The 15,345-nt window shown below is 54.6% G+C and overlaps 2 protein-coding genes across 2 annotated transcripts; both read left to right on the top strand.

The window, feature by feature from the left end:
* The first annotated feature begins 1,194 nt into the window (after positions 1–1,194).
* Positions 1,195–10,871, top strand: PINK1 (PTEN induced kinase 1). Its single transcript, XM_048326017.1, has 9 exons — positions 1,195–1,241; positions 1,359–1,548; positions 3,529–3,828; positions 4,759–4,862; positions 6,512–6,694; positions 7,065–7,228; positions 8,209–8,336; positions 9,088–9,324; positions 9,701–10,871. The coding sequence occupies exons 1-9, from the start codon at positions 1,195–1,197 to the stop codon at positions 9,959–9,961; spliced, it is 1,614 nt and encodes a 537-aa protein (XP_048181974.1). The 3' UTR covers positions 9,962–10,871.
* An 89-nt stretch (positions 10,872–10,960) lies between these two features.
* AGMAT (agmatinase) lies at positions 10,961–15,192 on the top strand. Its single transcript, XM_048326126.1, has 7 exons — positions 10,961–12,585; positions 12,697–12,899; positions 13,646–13,694; positions 13,822–14,017; positions 14,355–14,534; positions 14,795–14,879; positions 14,990–15,192. Exons 1-7 carry the CDS (start codon positions 12,173–12,175, stop codon positions 15,061–15,063), a joined length of 1,200 nt encoding a protein of 399 aa, XP_048182083.1. The 5' UTR covers positions 10,961–12,172; the 3' UTR covers positions 15,064–15,192.
* Positions 15,193–15,345: the final 153 nt, after the last annotated feature.

Here is a 15,345-nt window from a genome sequence, read left to right as displayed (position 1 = left end):
TTCCCTCTCCCCGTGCCCCATTCCCCCTCCCCGTGCCCCATTCCCCCTCTCCGTGCCCCATTCCCTCCCCGTGCTCCATTCCCTCCCCGTGCCACATGCCCTCTCTCCGTGCCACATGCCCTCTCTCCGTGCCCCATTCCCTCTCCCCGTGCCCCATTCCCTCTCCCCGTGCCCCATTCCCTCTCTCCGTGCCCCATTCCCTCTCCCCGTGCCACATGCCCTCTCTCCGTGCCACATGCCCTCTCCCCGTGCCCCATTCCCTCTCCCCGTGCCCCATTCCCTCTCCCCGTGCCCCATTCCCTCTCTCCGTGCCCCATTCCCTCTCCCCGTGCCCCATTCTCTCTCCGTGCCCCATTCCCCCTCCCCGTGCCCCATTCCCCCTCCCCGTGCCCCATTCCCCCTCCCCGTGCCCCATTCCCTCTCCCCGTGCCCCATTCCCTCTCCCCGTGCCCCATTCCCCCTCCCCGTGCCCCATTCCCCCTCTCCGTGCCCCATTCTCTCTCCCCGTGCCCCATTCTCTCTCCCCGTGCCCCATTCTCTCTCCGTGCCCCATTCCCTCTCCCCGTGCCCCATTCCCCCTCCCCGTGCCCCATTCCCTCTCCCCGTGCCCCATTCCCTCTCCCCGTGCCCCATTCCCCCTCCCCGTGCCCCATTCCCCCTCCCCGTGCCCCATTCTCTCTCCCCGTGCCCCATTCTCTCTCCCCGTGCCCCATTCTCTCTCCGTGCCCCATTCCCTCTCCCCGTGCCCCATTCCCCCTCCCCGTGCCCCATTCCCCCTCCCCGTGCCCCATTCCCTCTCTCCGTGACCCATTCTCTCTCTCCGTGCCCCATTCTCTCTCTCCGTGCCCCATTCCCTCTCCCCGTGCCCCATTCCCTCTCCCCGTGCCCCATTCCCTCCCCGTGCCCCATTCCCTCTCTCCGTGCCCCATTCCCTCTCCGTGCCCCATTCCCCCTCCCCGTGCCCCATTCCCCCTCCCCGTGCCCCATTCCCCCTCCCCGTGCCCCATTCCCTCTCTCCGTGACCCATTCTCTCTCTCCGTGCCCCATTCCCTCTCTCCGTGACCCTCTCCGTCCCCTCCCGTTCCCGTTCCCGTTCCCGGGGGCGCGGCCTCACCGCCCCAGGGGCCATTTCGGGGCGTGGCCTCTCCCCTCGGCCCCGCCTTCGGCCCCGCCCCTCTCCCTGGGGCGGCGGCCATGGCGCTGCGGCTGCTGCTGGCGCGGGCCCTGCGGCTCTTCCCGCGGTGCCGCCCGCCCTGCGCGCCTCGCGCCGCCCCCCGCCCCGGCCCCGGCCCCGGCCCCGGCCCCGGCCCCGGCCCCGCGCCCGGCCCCGGCCCCGCGCCCGCCGCGCCGCCCGCGCCATGGCGGCCCTGGCTGGCCTGGCTGCCGGCCGCCCGCCGCCTCTTCCTGCGCGGCCCGGCGGGCGGGCTGGCGGCCGTTGCGCGGCGGGGCCGCGGCGGCGTCTGCCTGGCGCTGGCTATGGCGCTGGGCTTGGTGGAGCCGCGCCTGGAGGAGCAGCGCCGGGCCGAGGCGGCGTGTCGCCACATCCAGGTGGGAAGCGGGCCGCGGGACCCGCGGGCCCGGGGATCCCTTTGTGCAGCGCCTGGGGCGCCCTCTGTGACGGGGGGCGGGGGGGGCATTGCTGGGGCGGAGACCCTCAGTCACCCCCCAAGAAGGGCACAGGGGGTCGTTGCTCTGCGTAGCCCTCCAGACACCCTTCATGAAAGGGAGGGGGGTCCTTGATGTGAGGCGTCCCTTGACCCCCACCCCCCATGAAGGTCACAGAGAGTCAGTGCCGTGGGGAGCTACTTAGACACGCCCCCCATGAAGGGAAGGGGGGTCCTTGCTTTGGGGAGTCCCTCAGACACCCCTCATTAAGGGTAGTGGGGGGGGTTATTGCTCTGGAGAACCCATTAGACATCATCCATAAAGGGGAAGGGGGATTCTTGCTGTGGGGAGCCCCTCAGATGCCTCCTCTTAAGGGAAGGGGGAGGGTCGCTGCTGTGGGGAGCCCCCCAGCCACCCTTGGTGAAGGGGAGGGGAGAGCCTTGTTTATGGAGTCCCTCAGACACCCCTCATGAAGGGGACGGGGATCACTACTGTGGGGAGCCCCCCTGACAACCCCTGTGAAGGGCACACTGTGGGGAGCCCCCCAGACACCTCTCCATCTCTCCCTAAGGAAGGTGGGGGGTGCTGCAATGAACACAATGAGCACATCCCCAAAAGTGGGCTCTTCTGGGAGCGGCCGCACAGACACCTCTTCCTCCCCAAAAATAGGATCCTGGGGAGGCCTCTCACTTGGCAGCCCCTCATCACCCTAAAGCAGGTACTAGGGGATCCTCACTCTCTGTCCCCCTACAGAGGGAGGGGGTTGGGGCCCTGGTGATGGGGGTCTCATGTCCCAGGACACTGATGTTGATCCCCAGGTCCATCCCCTCTGCCTGAGACAGATGGGGACCCTGTGGTGCTGGGCCAGGCCGTGCTGGCAGGGCACATGGGACGGATGGTGCTGAACATATTTCCTGGGTAAAAATAGACCTTTGGTGCTCAGAGCCAGCTGTCACCTGCTCCACTGACCAGCAGACACATTCCCTGAAGTTTCTCAGGATGCCTTCTCTCCTCTGCCCTCGCCGGGTAGTTCCATTTGCTGTCTGTGGGTCTGTGTCCCGTTGTCCCATGACACATCCCTAGGGTGGTCACTGGTGCTTTGGGGCTGCAGTTCGCAGAGAAGGCCGCTGGTTTATATCAGTCCAGGTGACAGCTGGGGCACCGCCAGACCTGTAGGATCATGAACTGTGATGAAACTCCAGAACAGCCTTCTATGTGTTGTTTTCCCACATCTTTTGATTTCCTCCCCCAGCTCCCTCCCATCATGGAGTCACTCTTCCTCAAACTAACCAGCCCTCACAGTCGACTGCCACAAAAAGGCAGGAAATTTTGTTTTTCCTGTTGCTGCTTTTAACTGGGTTTTCTTTTAAATGCTGCTAACCTGATTTATTCATGGAGGGGGAGAAAAGTGTAATAATGCATCTGTTTTTAGAAGTGTTCAGTTAAACTTTTCTTTACACAACCACAGAATTATGGAATGGTTTGGGCTGGAAGGGACTTTAGGGCCCATTTCCTTCCACCCCCAGCCATGTGCAGGGACACCTTCCACTATCCCAGGTTGCTCCAAGCCCTGTCCAACCTGGCCTTGGACACTTCAGGGATGGGGCAGCCACAGCTTCCCTGGGCAAAATATATTTATATTCTAGATTAGCAAATTACTCCCCCTCCTGGTTCTTCTTCCCTCAAAAAGGGCACCTTTACGAAAGACTGACTTAGGGGTAGATTGTATCAGACAAAAATATATTGGCCTGCCACTTATCTTCCCTGTGGTTACAGTGATTTGAGCCCAATGGTTAGAGTCTGATTGTGACTTTCAGGTTGGACCAACCCACCGGGACGTGTAATACCACTGAAACACCAAGTTCTCCTTCGCTGGGAAGTTTGGGATAAGTGAGTGGATTTTCCTGTTTGTATTCCTTTCAGACCGTGTTTGTTGGGAAGAACAAGCCGCAGAAAGATCCCTTGAGCTCATTCCGCTGGCAGGGCTTCAAGCTGGAGGAATATCTCATCGGCCAGCCCATCGGGAAGGGCTGCAGTGCCGCCGTGTACGAAGCAGCCATTCCCTTCTGTCCCAATCCTCGGGATCGTGCGGAGAGCAGCCGTCTCCCAGCCGTGCAGCAGGACCGTGGCTCAGCCTCCCAGGGGGCTGAAGAGGAGCCTGTAGTGGAACACCAACCGAAAGGGGCTTTTCCCTTAGCTATCAAAATGATGTGGAACATTTCGGTAAGGAGTCGGCACTGAATCCCCGCTGGGGAATTCTGGCTGGAATGTTTAGTACTGAAGTGTTGAAAGTGCTAATTATGGAGTGCAGGATGAGTGTGTCACAACAAAGCTGTTGGTAGGTGACACTGGAGACGTCGAGTGTTAGTGAAGAGTCCCAGAGCAAGGTAATTAGCATTCATCATCCTCTGGAATCGGCACTGAGAGCTGCTGCTGCTGCTGGAGCTGTTGGGTATGGAGGTGATGTTTTGGGAAGAAAAGGTTTCTGAGGCTGGCTCTGATGGAAAGGTGTAGGAATGGGAAAGCCACTGGTGCCAGTGGTTTAGGAATTGGTGTCCTGTCAGTGTCAGGACAGAGGTAGCTTTCTTCCTGAAGAGTCAGTGGTCTCGGGGTGGGCAGTAACCTGCCTGCTGGGTCCCCTTGCCGTGGGGTGACTGTCCAAGATCTGCTCCTGTGTTTCCCAGCCTGGGTGACTGGTGATCCAGTCCCTCAGTGTGGCTCTTCCATGTTTAAAAAAATCCATGTGACTTTCCCCATTGATGTGACAAGTGAATATTTCAAGAGACTCTTCCAAAATGCCAACATCTGGAATCCCTTGGGCTCCAGAAGTACCCTGGCATTTAGCTGCAGGCTCTTCCACTTGGGTGTGGAAGTTGAAAGTGGGTGTTAAGGTGTAGCTTGGATTGCTGACGGTCAAGGATGCATTTGAAGTGACAAATAGATTTCTTTCTGCAAATAAAGGCCTTGCCACCTCCCTTGGTGAACTCTCTAAGTTGCCTTCTTTGATTTTCAAGGGAGGGAAGTCCTGGAATCTAGTCTCAGTCGATCCGGCTCCAGACACAGTGCCAGCAGCAGGATTATCTGCTTTCAGCTTGTGTTGGGGCTGGGTGATTTTGGAGCTGAAACCAACGTGGGGTGTGATTGTTGCTGCAGGCTGGTTCCTCGAGTGAAGCCATCCTCGATGCCATGGGCCGAGAGCTCGTCCCAGCCACAGGTGTTGCATTATCTGGGGAATACGGAGCTGTCTCTGGCCGCAGGTACGGACGCTAGGGAGATGGCGAGGTGCTAATTTCATCCCTTGATTAATTCTGCACCAATCTGCACTGCTAAGAAGGTGGGCAGAGCTTTCTAGAACAGCTTCTGAAGGCAGATAAACCTGGGGATTGTTAAATTTGTTGGCATGCAGGGAATTGCATTGCTAAACTCTCATTGCTAAACTCCAGAGGGAATTGGAAGGGTGTGCCAATAATTTGGGAGCATTTAGGGTCCTGCCAGGGTCCGGTGGGTGGCTGTGGCTGTGTCTTAGCTTCCCTGTGTGTGAAATGTGTTGGCATTTGCTGAGGTAAAGGCTGGAGGAGCCACTGCTCAAACACCATGTTAGTTTGCATTGTGATGCTTTTTAATTGCACCCCTGCAATCAGTAACAGTTTGAGTGTTTTAAACATCAAATGATTTCACTGTAATACAATTTGACTGTGAGGTTTGAGAACTGGCTTAAAATTGGTGTAAAATGGGTGCTGGACAGGGAGGTTGAAACTGTTTTAGTGCAGGAAAACTGGTGAGAAGGAAAATAGAAATGACTCAGTTCCCACTCTTTCACCTGAGTAGGAAGTGAGCAAACAGCATGAAGGTGGAAAATCGCATGGAAACTTTTAAATTACCTCAAGTTAGCTATCTTTTTGTTCCGAAATGCATCCTTTTGTTCCATTTGAAACAATGGAGTCCACAGCCCAGATTGTCTGATTTAAATTTCAAATCCATCCTGGCTGCCAATACAAATGAATAATGAGTGCTGTGCCCTACGTGGCTGGCTGGGAATGCAATAGACCAGCCAAAGGGATATTTGACATTCAGGGGATGAGAGACCTGTGTTGCCGACAGATAGGTAACCTGCTTTTCAGGGCAGTGAGAGCTTCCTGCCTGTGCCATAAAATAGAGGGTCTAAATTGATACTCCCAGTGTGAAGTTGACCTTTATTATATTTCTAACAAAGTAATTGCATTTGGGTGTCATTCTCTAGAGCTGCTGTAGCTCTTTTTGAATGGAGAAGCAGTCTGTGTGTGGCTCTGCCTTTGTTAGCAGCATGGAAGGGTCAGTGGGGCTTGAGTAAAATGAAAAGCAGCATGTCATGTGTGAGGGTTTTTATCAAAGCTTTGTTTGTAGTGCAGGTGAAGCACCTTATTTCCTGTTTGGCCATTGTGAGTAGGGAAATCCAGTTACAGCAGAGGCCCTGTGAGGCCTTGGTTGGCTCAGTTTGCTCTGGGAAGCACCGGGGTGGATGCTGAGCTCTGGAGAAGCTGCTGGGAGATGCCTGTTGCTGCGGTGGATCCGCACGGGCTGTGGGTGATCTGTGTCCACCTGGGAAACGCCGGGCTGAGATGCTGGTTGGGAAATGGGCCATGAAACTGCTGCCCATGTTCTTCCTCAGTGAATGGATTCCAGGATGTGAGTGTCTGACTATTTGCTTAACGTGCAGTCCTGTAATCCACCCTGTGCAGCTTTAATCTCCCTCTGATGAGGCTTCCAGTGCAGAACAAATGTGTTTGCTCACTGCTGGGGAGCCCTTTGGTGTGGAGGATGGGCCATAATAATGAAAAGTAATTCCAGCAATAATAGCAATGTGTCTGTGATCCATCTGAACCGACGGAGGGATTGATGTGATCTGTGGTGTCTCTCCTCTGCACAGAAAACCTGTCCTTGGGAGGAAGACGCTTCAACCTCATCCAAATATAATCCAGGTCATCCGAGCGTTCACATCCTCTGTCCCTTTGCTGCCCGGAGCCTTTGCTGAGTATCCTGACGTCCTTCCATTGAGCCTGAACCCCAGAGGGATCGGCCACAGCCGCACGCTCTTCTTGGTGATGAAGAAGTAGGTGGAGAGAAGCTGGTTAACGTGACTTGGGTACTCTGTCCCTGCAAAGCTTGTGCCTGGGCTGCTGCCAAAGAGCAGAGTATGCTCTTGGAAATGCCTCCCAGGACCTGTTCCAAGTCCTTGAGGTTCTAACTGTGCTTGCACAATGAAGACAAACCGTTCTTTTTAATAATTACCCCAAATTAAAATGAGAAATGTGGAGTTTGTCCCCATTTGTCTGCCCTTCTAGGCCTGAACTTCACCCCTAGTCTGAGCACGCTGCTAGAGATGGAGTAGAATCAGTAATGAGATGAGCCAACGCTGAGGTTGAACCGCCAGTGATAAGCCTCCAGGATGCTAATTCCCACTTTTTCCTTGTTCTGCCTAGTTACCCCTGCACACTGCGCCAGTATCTGCGGGAGAACACTCCGGATGTCCGCCTCTCCACAGTGATGATTCTACAGCTCTTGGAAGGCGTGGACCATCTTGTTCGACATGGAATAGCACACAGAGACCTCAAGTCTGACAACATCCTGGTTGAATTTGATTCTGGTACGTAGATCCCTGAGGATAAATGCCAGTAAATTCACAGAAGTGATTTGGTCATGTAGGTATTCGGGGAGGTCCCACCCAGCTGCGTGTTTGGGGAAAGAAGCATCAAACCTTTTGAATAATCTCAGTTTTAGTCTTTAGCTTAGTGTTTGCTGTCACTGCAGTAAGTCATTCATTGATCCTGTCTGTGCCTGAGGTTTTGGATCATTAACATGGACATAGTGTATTGCTGAGGTGATGGATTGCATGAGCACAGCCAGCATTGACCAGAGCATCTGGGAACACATTTGGGATGCTGCAGGAGCCTTTGCTTCAGGCTCTTGGTTCTGTCATCTCTCCCAAGCCAAAGAGCACAGGGAGCCTCTTAAAATCCCACCCCGTGGCCAGGTTAATAGTGCTGCACCCTGGGCTGGTGAAACATGGGCTGGGAGGGAAGGGAACCAACGCAGCGTTTTCATCCTGTTTCAGCATGTTCTCCTGTCAGCCTCTAGCAGAGATTTTAATTACCTGAGCTCTTTTTCGGTGTGATTGAGATTCAAATGGGCAGGAAGCCATAGCAGGCAGGCAGGTCTGTGTAATTAGGAGTGGAAGAATTTGGTTGAAGAGTATCAGGGAGAGAGACAGAGAGACCACTGGAATCCACCTGCCTTCCTGGAGACAGGCCCAAGAGGCAGATGATACAGAGGATTCTCTGTTCCCCAGGGCTCAGGATGTAGAATCATAAAATTGTGGAATGGCCTGGGTTGGAAGGGACCTCAAAACTCTTCTCATTCCAACCCCCTGCCATGGGCAGGGACACCTCCCACTAGACCAGGTTTCTCTACTGAATATCTTTACCCACAATCCTGATGAGGGGACCAGATGCCCCCTCAGTCAGTTTGCAGAGGACACCAAGCTGGGTGTTGGTGTGATGCGGTGTTTGGTGCAGCCAGGTTCTCCCAAACTGAACCCTAACTCTGGCAACCCTGTGTTGTTCACAGCTGGCTGCCCCTGGCTGGTCATCACCGACTTCGGCTGCTGTTTGGCAGATGAAAACATCGGCCTGAGGCTGCCCTTCACCAGCTCCTATGTGGATCGGGGTGGCAATGGCTGCCTCATGGCACCTGAGGTAAATCCCTCTGCAGTAGTGCTTTGTGGTGCTGGTTTTCTGCTTGTCCTGCTGTCGAGGCGAGAAGTTTTGGTGGCACAGAAGGTTTGTGTCCTACCTTGAGTTAGGCTTGGTGAACGTCTGTGCTGAGCTGTGTTGAATAGCCACCTTGAGCTCTAACAGGTGAAACCTAATCAGTTGATGTTAAGAGGCAGAATCAGCCTTTCCCCCCTTCATATTTACTCTTTAGTCTTTATCCAGGCCCATTTCCATATAACTGTTAAGGATTTATGCAGCAGTCCTTGTGTTGCAACAGTGGCTTTTGGCTGAAGTTCAAAGCAGTTGTGAAATTATTTACAGTTCCTTTTTATTTCTCTGATGATAAGCCTGATAAAAGCCAGGACACCCTTAACTGTCTGCTGAACCTGGAGCACCTTGCTGTGGTGTTGGTTGTTCATCTGCAGGTCTCCTGTCTCCATAATTCCAGCAGGAGACAGCCCTTGGGACTCTGGGAATGCTGGTCAGGGGCAATGGCTAAAGCCTCGGTGCAATGTCCAAACTCCTCCCAGCATCCCACTGGGCTGAGCAGTGCCAGAGGTTTAGAGCATGGCAATAGGGAATATTTACACCACAGATTCAGATGCAACCCACCTTTGGTTCCAATCTCTTAAGTTTATTACGGGGAAAATGCTGATTTGAGCATTAAAAATCGAATTCCAGCACAGAGGCCGCACTCGAGCTGTTTATTTGAGTAGCCCCCTCTCCGTGGCAGGTGATCACAGCGTCACCTGGTCCCGGCACGGTGATCAACTACAGTAAAGCCGATGCTTGGGCTGTTGGAGCGATCGCCTACGAAATCCTGGGCCTGGCCAATCCTTTCTATGGCCACGGGCACTCGACTCTGGAAAGCAGAAGTTACCAGGAGGACCAGCTGCCGAGCCTGCCCGACCACGTGCCCCTCGAGGTGAAGCAGGTGATAAAGATGCTGCTTCAGAGGGATCCCAACAAGGTAAGAAGCTGTTGCCCTCAAGATATCCTCTTTGGGAGTATCCCTGGTGGATCGTTTTGCTGTGGAGGGCTGCGGGTGCAGGAGTTAATCCAGATCTCACTGCAGGATCAAAGGACAGCATAAGGATCAAAGCCAAAAAAAAAAAAAACTTTGCTGAGTGGTGCTGAATCATTCCAGGGATTTCAGGAGATGTTTGTTGTCAGGACTGGACCTCACATTGGAAGGTTGCACACAACTTTATATATGTACAGTAATAGTCTCAAAGGGCTTTCCAATTCACAGGGTGGTGCCTCAGGGGAGGCCCAGGGGTCACTGTGCTGGTGATGTGGCTGAGTGCAGCAGGATCAGCTAATCTCCCCTCCCCTTCCTCTTGCAGAGGTTGTCTGCGAGAGTTGCTGCGAACGTGCTGCACCTGAGCCTCTGGGGTGACAGTGTTGTAGCGTCCAGGACCCTGAAACCCGACCAGATGATCGCCTGGCTGCTCTGCCAGTCTGCAGCCACCCTGCTCACCAACAGGCTGGCGGAGAAGAGCCAGGTAGAAACCAAAATGAAGATGTGCTTCTTGGCAAACCTTGAGTTTGAAGACCTCTGGGCAGCGATATTCCTGTTGCTGGCCTGGAGAAGCCACTCTGGGTGAAGGAACCACCTGGAACACGAGCATCCCACATAAATGGCACTTTCTAAAGGCACATAGGAACCCGTCCTTTCTGTCTGTCTGGAGTCCTGTAGTGCTTTAGGGAACAAGCTGCGGGCCTGTGTTTAGGAGCTTGAGTTTCTCTCTAGCAAGAGTTAACCACGCCCCTGCTAATTTCTGCCCCTGCTGGAGGAGATGCCCTTGCTTCCTTACCCTCTGGAGGGTAGGGTGTGTGGACCTTGCAGGTGTCCAGAGGTACGTGGTTGGTTTGTAAGTTGTGTGTTGAGTGAAGCAGGTTCCTTTCAGAGGGGTAGCTGGGAGGAGGCACTGTCTGGCTGCATTTTACATGGAAACATCACAATTTAAACAACACACAGAAATCCAAGCTGACAAAGGGACCTGCCATCTGTTCTTGGGGTAACCAGGGTGGTCTGAAACTCATATTCCTCTGAGCTGTGAAATGACAGCCTGAGAACTTCCTGGTGAGGTGCTGCCTGGTAACGTGAGCATCAGCAGCACTAAAAACCTCGCAGTTGTACGCAGGATAGTGGAAGCACATCGTCCTCAAATCCCGCTTATCTTTGCTCTTAACTGTTGTAGCTCTGTGGTGGAGGCTGCCCCAGGGTCCAAGGCTGAGTCAGACTCTCCAGTTAGGGATAATGCTCCAAACAAAGTGAGGCTGGGCAGCAGCCTCTGCTTAAAGAGCTTAGTGTGATGCTCTGCTCTTTTGCCTGCCTGTGTTTCCTTCAATGAAATAATATCCTTTGGTGGGGAGGATGGGAGACATCAATCTTTAAATAACAACAGCCATGTTTGTGAAACATCATTCGATTTCGTGGCTATAATTGTGTTTAGAGGAACTTGGGGAGAAAGTTATTTATGTTTGTTGCACAATAAATGGAAGATGAAGCTCTGTGGCTGTGTGGGTTCTCTCAATCCAATTTGGGCTGTGGAATGTTGGTTCCGGGCTGTCTTAAATGCGAATTCAGCTCTTTCCAGTCCTCACTGTGGAACATGGTGTTTTATTCCAAGTGGAATTCCCCGAGGAGGAGGAACAGACCTTGCCTTGGGGATGTTTCGTACTCTCCTGCATGGTACGTCACTGGCTGCTCCTGCAGTTTCCAGGTAGATGACAGTGGCTGATACCCCTAATCATCACAGGATAACCTGCTCTTAGGGTTCTCCACATTGTTCTGGTGCAGCAAAGAGCACAGAGCCTGGGGAATCGGGGAAAATGAGCTCTTAAGGGGAAAAGTTGCAAAAAAAGACCTTTGTAACATTGATCTGACTCAACCAAAGTGTGTGCTGCTGTTTCTTGCTGAGTTCTTGCAGTGTGTTTCTGCTGCCTTTGCTTTGTGTGTGCCTGAGTCTGGCAGTGAGTCCCATGCCCTGGACATTCTCTGGAGCCTTTTGAGGAGTAAATGCTGCTGCTGTGTGGTGGATCTCTACTCTGAGCCCTCTTTCTGCCATGAACATCATTCCTTTGCCTTTCCCTCTCTCTTCCAGGTCCAGTCTCTATTCAAGTAGGGAGCAGAATTAGGGGCTGGGGCTATTCAATGTCAAGTGTGTTTGTACTTGCCCAACGAAGGTTTTATCTGTGCTGAAGAACTCCACTCGTTGGAAACTTGCTTCCCCTGGAAACCATTTCAATTCTGTCCTCAAAAATGGCCTAAAATGCTTGTCCTGCAGCTTGTCCCTCTGGTCCTTAAATCCCTGTTAATGCTTCCCCTGTGCTTGCATTTTGTCCTCCCATGGTTCTGCTGAGGCCAGACTTTCCTTTTGTTTTCTTTCCCTTCTGCCTCCCGCTAACGAGACGTTTTTATGATTCTTCAGCATTCTGGGTGCTTTTGTGAAGTGCAGGTTAAAAGTACAAGGTGTTAGTGCAGCAAATGCTGCCGTGCTGTCTGCCTGCAAATGCCTGAGGGGAGCAAACTGGGACAGCTCCCAGCACGTCCTTCCTGCCCTGTCCCGCTAAGCCCTGCCCGGGCTCTTGCCCCTCACTGCCGTGTTTGTTCCCAGTGTTTGCCAGGACTATGCCATTGGGAAAGAGGGTGGCTGGGAGGGTGAACGTGGAGGCTGGGCTGGATTTCTGCCCTTCCCCGGGCAGTGGAGTGTTCGGCTGCACTTTGATCCCTAGAGAGAGGCTTGGCAGAGGCGGCTGGTGCTCTGCCCGAGTTGGGAACAGGCTCCACAGCACCCCTCGCTGCGTTCCCTATGGGCCAGAGGGTGGGAGAGTGGGTCAGGATGAGGCCCGTGCTCTGGGCTGCCTGCAGCCAGCTGCTGCCCCAGGGAGCTGGGCTCTGCGCTCCCAAGCCAGCTCTGACCACTCTGGTGACCACTCTGGTGACCACCTCACACCACAGCCTGCGGCCCCCGGCCCCTCTGGCCACCTCCAGCTCGTCACCCAGTGCGTTTGCAGCGTTCCTCCGGCCCCTGGTTCCAGGGAGCAGAGCCCCCACCCGCTGGAGCTCACGGTTCAACGTGCCCCCCAGTGCCCTGCTCGTGGCCCGGCCCGTGGGGGTCTGCTCCATGATGAGGCTTCCCCTGCAGGCATCGGCGGAGGGGCTGGACGCGGCGTTTGTCGGCGTTCCGCTGGACACGGGCACGTCCAACCGGCCAGGAGCCAGGTAAGGGCCAGCCAGGGAAGCTGGTGCTTCCCTCTGGCCATCACCTTCCCGTGGGGAGAGGAGTGCTGGGAACGAAGCCTGGCGGCGTTTCCCAGCCACGCCATCGCCCAGGTTCGGCCCGCGTCAGATCCGCGCCGAGTCCGCGATGGTGAGGAGGTGCAACGGCAGCACCGGGGCAGCACCGTTCGACTCCCTGCGGGTGGCCGACATCGGGGACGTGAACGTGAACCTCTACAACCTGCCCGACAGCTGCCGCCTCATCCGGGAGTCCTACCAGGGGATCGTGGCCTCCGGCTGCGTGCCCCTCACCTTGGGTAAGGAGCCTGTTTCTCCCTGTCCTGCCACCGTGTCCTGGCTCCGTGAAACTCCCTCTCCTTCTCCTCCCATCATTCAATCCAGACTTGGCAGAAGGCGAGCGATGAATCCGTCCCCTGCACGGGCTGTTGTGCTGTACTGTGGGTAAATTCACAGGCTCTCTGCTGAACAGGATGTTCTGTGATGCCTCTTGCTTTGGGTCAGAAATGAGGAGGATGGGTCAGTCTGTAAATACAACCAGTGACGTGTTTTTGGTGTCCTGTTGAGCAGGACCCAAAGCAAGAGGAGGTTTTGTCCCTTGTGTCCTTTCAGCTGAGCGAGCACCAGGCTTTGCACGAGGCCTGATTTGGGTGCACGTTCAAGTTTGCAGCTGTTACAGCTTGGCATCGCTGAAGGAAGTGAGTGTGTGGAGTAACGAGGGGCAAGTCACCAGTTACAGTGTCCTCAGAAGCTGATCAAATGTCTATTTATAAGCCCAATCAAGGGTCCTGCTCCACAGGCTGTCCCTGCTGGCAGTCCTGCAGATCTGATCCTCCCTAGAAGGAAGGCCAGGAGAAGAGAGGACCCAAGAGAGGACAAAGGAAGCAACCTGCACCTGGGAGTGTTATTTTCCTTTCGCAATGAAGCCCTACATAAATAAGTGCAGGATAAATGCAAAGAGGGAAAAAATGACATGGGAACAAAAGTAATGAGCGCTGAGCTGCTCCTGTAGTGGTGTGTTCCCCTTCCCTGTGTCCTCTTGCAGGTGGAGATCACACCATAACATACCCAATCCTGCAGGCCCTGGCAGCAAAGTACGTATTTAATCCCGAGATGAAGGACCTGGGAAAGCCTCAGGAAGGCTCCTGGTTCGCTGTCCCTGCTGTTGGCAGGGCCACCATGCACAGGACAGGACTAACACGGCCACCCTGTCTGGAGCAGGCACGGTCCCGTGGCACTGGTGCACGTGGATGCTCACACCGACACCGGAGACACGGCTCTGGGGGAGAAGATCTACCACGGGAGCACGTTCCGGCGCTGTGTGGAGGAAGGGCTGCTGGACTGCGGCCGCGTGGTCCAGATCGGCATCCGAGGCTCCTCCTATGACCCCGATCCCAACAAGTACTGCCGGGAACAGGTAAAGTGATCCGCAGCCGAGCGCTGGGTGCTCTCCCTGCCATAAATACCACGTCAGTCATATTTACTTGGCTTCAGCAGGGAAATTAATGCATTTTCTGCCTCTTGTTCCATGCCAGTGGCTTGTCCTGCTGGACAAGCACTCCTGGCTCACTGAGTGTCAGCTGAGCGGAGAGTAAAAAAGTGTGTGTGGGGAGTGGAAGGTGTTTCCAGGTACACTTCTGTAGCTTTGCCTTGGAATGAGGGTTGTTCCTGTAGATATTCCCCAGCAGGGCCGGGGATGCTGCTCATCTCCCCCCTTTCCCTAAGCAGGTGCCTGTGTCTCTGTGTTCCCGCAGGGTTTCCGGGTGGTCCCGGCTGAGGAGTGCTGGATGAAGTCCCTGGAGCCACTGATGAGGGAGGTGAGGGCACAGATGGGGGACAAGCCAATGTACATCAGCTTCGATATCGATGGGCTGGACCCCGCGTACGCCCCGGGCACCGGCACCCCGGAGATAGCCGGGCTCACACCGGCGCAGGTGAGGGGGACACCGCTGTCCTTCCCAGGGGAAGGGAAGGGTTTGCTCCCTTTGAAGGAGGTCGTTTCACCTGCACAGCAACGTGGAAGTTTAGGGAGGCCAGGAAGTGTTTCCTTGTGGTGATGAGGAAGGGAAATGTGGAACTGATATGGTTTGTTCTGTAGAGGTTGGGTTTCCTTATTGGAGTATGGGGAAAGCAGAGCCCTGATGGGTCTGCTAGGTCAGATGCGTTTCTTGATCCCAAATCCATTTTTCCTTAGGCTTTGGAGATTATTCGTGGCTGCAGAGGCCTGAACATAGTGGGGTGTGACCTTGTGGAAGTTGCACCAATGTACGACGCCTCTGGTGAGTCTGAAGATGCCTGAGGGCAAGACAAGTGCCTGGCACAGGCGGCTGTGGGTGAAAGCCTTTGGATATACACAAATTTTTTTCTTTTATTTTGTCTTGTCTTTTAGGCAACACGGCCCTCCTGGGGGCAAACCTACTGTTTGAGATGCTGTGTGTTCTCCCAGGAGTGAAGACGCTGTGAGGGCAGTTCCCACCTGCCCTGGGGCGGTGCTACTCTGTGTCCTCAGCCAGGCTTTCCATGTACCCTTCCCTTCAGCTGGCTGCAGCCAGCATGGGCTTTGCAGCACGAAATAAATGCCATTTACCACTAGAGAAGGTACTTCTAAACTGAGCAAGTGCAAGGAACAGGCTAGACACCCCATTTAACTGGGGTCTGGAGCTTTGGAGTTGGTCTGGGAAAGGGATAGCTAATGCCATTTTGCCTCTGGAATGACTCACCCGGCTCACAGGGCTCTGGAAAAAC

Source organism: Corvus hawaiiensis, chromosome 22 (assembly GCF_020740725.1).
Source record: "Corvus hawaiiensis isolate bCorHaw1 chromosome 22, bCorHaw1.pri.cur, whole genome shotgun sequence".
NCBI classification, from domain to species: Eukaryota; Metazoa; Chordata; class Aves; order Passeriformes; family Corvidae; genus Corvus; species Corvus hawaiiensis.
This window is presented reverse-complemented; position numbering and strand designations above follow the sequence as displayed.